At 37.0% G+C, this 4,614-nt stretch overlaps 1 protein-coding gene across 2 annotated transcripts; it reads left to right on the plus strand.

Annotated features, from left to right (window-relative positions):
* Positions 1–448: 448 nt before the first annotated feature.
* Positions 449–2,562, plus strand: LOC120082765 (UV-B-induced protein At3g17800, chloroplastic-like). 2 transcript variants are annotated; one of them, XM_039038057.1, is made up of 5 exons: positions 449–609; positions 692–850; positions 972–1,095; positions 1,192–1,291; positions 1,507–2,562. In XM_039038057.1, the coding sequence occupies exons 2-5, from the start codon at positions 722–724 to the stop codon at positions 2,300–2,302; spliced, it is 1,149 nt and encodes a 382-aa protein (XP_038893985.1). In that variant the 5' UTR covers positions 449–609; positions 692–721; the 3' UTR covers positions 2,303–2,562. The 2 variants fall into 2 exon arrangements, with proteins under 2 accessions (XP_038893985.1, XP_038893984.1); XM_039038056.1 differs by having other exon boundaries at positions 972–1,291.
* The last annotated feature ends 2,052 nt before the right edge of the window (positions 2,563–4,614 follow it).

The following is a 4,614-nucleotide window of genomic DNA, read 5'->3' on the forward strand; positions in this document are numbered from 1 at the left end:
TAATATTTAGTTAACAGTAACAATTATTAATTTATTCATAAATATGAACTATATTTAAAAAAATTATATAATTATTGTTTTGGAAAATTATATAATTTATAATACAAATATGCAATACATATATATATTATATTTTTTCAAAAAATTAATTGAGTTTATAGCACGATATATTGTATTTCTAAATGTTTTTATCTTTATTTAATATTGTTCTACATTTTAAAATTTTAAAATTCAAAATCAAAATCTAGATACTGTAACAACATAAAAAAAAAAGGTTGTTTTCAAAGTTTGCACTATTTAAATCACATAATCTGAAAATAATTTTAAAAAATGAGTAATTCCAAAAACATTTTTAAAAAGAAAAATCAGTTTCTCCGCCAAACAAAGCCTAAAGACACCACAGAAATTTGAACAAAATTATAAGGGTGCTTATACAAAGATCTTTTTAATTTTTATGAACTGCATGTCGTTGCGTTGCCGCCTCTCTGTCCATTCATGATTCATACACAAACATACGCGTGCCAAAACGTCTTTCACAATTTCATTCTATAAGCATCTCCTCTCCTTAATCGGTACTTCAGTCTCCAGTTTCTAGTTTCTTCTTCCCAGGTTTGTCTCATTTTCCTCCGCATGCTGAAATTTATCATTCAATTTGGGCTTCCTTCCTCAATCTTCGTATGCCTTTGGCCAGATCCATACAACACAACGCAGAGACACGCTCATGGAAGCGGCCACTGGTTCAATCTCAACCCTTGCCATTGGAATTGGATCGCCATTTCGGGACACCGCCCTCAGGCCTCCTGCCCCCCATTTCCTTACTTTTCCTTCCAAACATCTCCTCTCTGTTCCTGTAAGAAGCTGGAATCATTTTTTTCTTTTCTTCCTTTTATCAAACAGTTCATGGTCAATTACGGTGTATCTCGTTTTGATCTCTTTGGTTTTTTTCTCAACTTTCTGTTGTCTCATGGCAGCATTATCGGTCCTTCGTTTCTCCGTCGAGACTTGGAAAGAAGACGATTACCGTTCCCTGTAGCGGTCAGGGTCGGGGATTTGGGTTCTCAATGGTTAAAGCGTCCCTGTCTTCGGATCCGGCTGGTTCTGCTGCCCAAATTGCTCCACTTCAGCTTCAGTCTCCAATTGGCCAGTTTCTGTCTCAAATACTGACTACCCATCCCCATCTTCTTCCTGCAGCCGTCGACCAGCAGCTTCAACAGCTACAAATCCAACGTCATGCTGAAGAAAAAACTCAGGAGACCCCTGCTTCCGCTACTCATGACATTGTCTTGCACAGGTTAGTTCCGTATCCCTTAGAGGCCAAGTATATACAGGTAAAGGATGGGTCTGAAAATTCCAAAGTTGTAACAATCATTTGACATCAGTTTCTCTTTATAAAAGCAAAACAGTCGCTTGAACCAAATTGTTTGATTAGAAGAGCACCAAAGCTGATCAAGCTTGTTTTTTTACGGGACAACCCTGCTCACGTAGCTTAGCGTTTGAAATTTTTAGGAGGATTGCAGAGGTTAAGGCAAATGAAAGGAAAAGAGCCTTAGAAGAGATATTGTATGCATTGGTGGTGCAACGATTCATGGACGCCGATGTTCCTCTTATACCAACTGTTGCCCCATATGGCCGAGTTGTCACATGGTCACAAGATGATGAAAAGCTGGAGCGGCTTCACTCGTCCGAAGCAAGGGAAATGATTCAGAACCACCTAGCGCTCGTTTTGGGCAATCGGATTGGTGACTTTGCTTCAGTAGTGCAGATAAGCAAACTGAGAGTGGGGCAGGTGTATGCGGCGTCTGTGATGTATGGATACTTCCTCAAGCGAGTGGATGAGAGGTTTCAGCTTGAGAAGACAGTGAAAATGCTACCAGCTGATGCAACAGACGAGGGAGAAGGAGCAGAATGGGATTCCTCCTTCTCCAATGCACCAGTGCATCCTGAAATCTCTTCCATGGCAGTTGAACAAGGAGATGTTAGTCCTGTGGAGTCGGGTCTGGGGATCAAGCCCTCCCGCTTGAGAACATACGTAATGTCGTTTGATGGGGACACACTGCAGAGATTAGCCACGATAAGGTCAAAGGAGGCTGTTAGCATCATTGAGAGACACACGGAGGCCTTGTTTGGAAGACCCCAGATTGCAATCACCCCGCAAGGAACAGTAGATACCTCCAAAGACGAGCTTATCAAAATCAGCTTTGGTGGGTTGAAGAGACTAGTTATGGAAGCTGTGACTTTCGGTTCTTTTCTATGGGATGTTGAGACGTACGTGGACTCCAGGTATCATTTTGTCATGAATTGAGATATGAAATTCGACAATGGATGCAGTTGCGCACCTGACCGCCCCTAGAGACTGTAATGTGGACTGATATCTAAGTTGATTGTGTAGTTTCCAGTGAACTCTCCACAATCTGGCTTGTCTTATGGTGCGTTTGAATGATAAACTCGAAGCTAATTACACAGAGAGACCACAACCAAGAGTCTGAGATACAATACAAAGCTTCCCATTACCATATTTTTTTACTTATTTCCCTTGTTAAATAGTATAATTAGTTATGAAAAGATTTGTGGCCTATAATTAGAAAATGAGATCGAACCAAAGATGATCATAATATGGAAAGAAAGCAGATTTGGTGGACTCAGATATCAACCAAAGGAGGATCATTAAATCTATACCACGAGAGAGAGTTCTTTGGTAGGAAAAAAAAAAAAACTTGGCTATTTTTGGAATTTGTGGGAGAGAATTGGTTTATATGGAAAAGACAAAATAGTCCACAAGATTGGGACAGGAGGAGGAATGAGTAATAAGAGGTTTGTTTAATTAAGGAGCATGTAAATTAGGAAGGTTAATGAACATTTCCTTAAAATAAGTAATAATTTAATTATTTGGTTAATGGAATCTCAAATTGAATGGAAGTGATATTAATCATATCGACGATATCTACGTATCAACAATAGAACTTAGGCAGATATCGATGATATTAGTGATATTCGTGATATAACTTAGGTAGACATTAGTGATAGAACTTATGTAGATATCGATGATATTAGTGTTATTCGTGATATAACTTAGGTAGACATTAGTGATAGAACTTATAGGTAAATGTCACTGATATCGATTATATTAGTGATATTTATGATATGATTTAAGTAGATATCGGTGATAGTCACTTGGAGGTTGTTTGGGGCGCAGAGTTGAGATAGGATGTCTAAAGTTCATATATTTTTGGAGTTTATATATCTGTGAAGTTCATATGTGGGTGCAAATTTATTTGGTCTGAGTTCTTAAATCTATGTTTGGGGTACATAGTTTATATATCTGGGTATCTTATGTAGTTTTTTGAAGTTTTTTTATTCAATAATGTGCTTTTATAATTACTACTTTTGTTTCGAAACTTTTTTATTCAATAATTTTACCCATCTTTGTTTGAATAAAATATGGATTGCAATTTTTTCTATTAATTTTTAAATTTTTTTTCTTTCTTTCTTTCTTCTTTTGGGCAATAAACAACAATTAACCGATTACCTTTCTTGTAGAAATTTGTTTAAATAAAATGAGAAACTAAAGTGAAATCAAAACTTTTGATTCTAGCTAATTCCTCTCCATGAATTTCATTATCATTTTCTTCTTTTTCTTCTTCTTCCTATTGTTGCTCTATACTTTTTATATGCCTTGAATTGTTTTTAATTAAATCCCCCCATTGTCGTAACAGTCAATGGAATGTCACCACATTTCTTCAACAATTTCAGTTTCATTTCCTCTAAATTTGGAGGGTCATCAGAGAACAAATCTCTATTTTTCACAAATTTTTGCTGGAAAATATTCTAGAAAAAAATTTCATTTTGTGGTTTTTTTTGTTATATGTTACATATTTTTCAACTATATACACACTTTTCGCCTAAATGTTCTTAACTCTCACTTGATATTTGAATTCAATTAAATTTTACAAATTTTTATGTATAAATATTGCACTTAATGTAGACAAAATAATTTGTTTTTATATAATCAACAATTGTATATCATACTTTAACAGTCATCAGTCTTATAATAATCAAAAGTGGTTGTCGAACTTGATTATCGAAGATGATTTTTGTTGGAGTTTGTAGTCGGAGATGGTTGTCGGAGCCTGAAGTTGGTTGCATGAAGGTGTATTGGAGTTGGTTGTCGAAGTTTGTCATCGGAGGTGGTTTTTAAATCCCGGATTTGGTCGGACGAAAGTGGTTGTCAAAGTTGATCATCAAAGATGATTTTTGCTAGAGATTGTAGTCGGAGATGACTGTCAAAGCCCGAAGTTAGTCGCATGAAAGTGGTATTAGAGTTGGTTGTCGGAGTTTGTCGTCAAAGGTAGTTGTCAAAGCACCGAGTTGGTCGTCGGAGTTGCCCGCTCAAAGGTGATCATCGAAGGTGACTTTTATCGGAGTTTGTTGTCAGCGCTAATTGGTCGTCGAAGTTGGTAGTGCAAAAGTGGTCGTCGGAGTTGGGTCACCGAGGTGGTTGTTGGAGGCCAGAATTAGTTGTCAGAGTTGGTTGCACGAAGCTTGTTGGAGCTCAGAGTTGGTCGTTGAAGCTATCATCAGAGGTGATTTCCAGAGTTCAGATTTCGTCGCCAAAAT

The sequence above is a fragment of the Benincasa hispida genome, chromosome 8 (genome assembly GCF_009727055.1).
Source record: "Benincasa hispida cultivar B227 chromosome 8, ASM972705v1, whole genome shotgun sequence".
Lineage (NCBI taxonomy): Eukaryota > Viridiplantae > Streptophyta > Magnoliopsida > Cucurbitales > Cucurbitaceae > Benincasa > Benincasa hispida.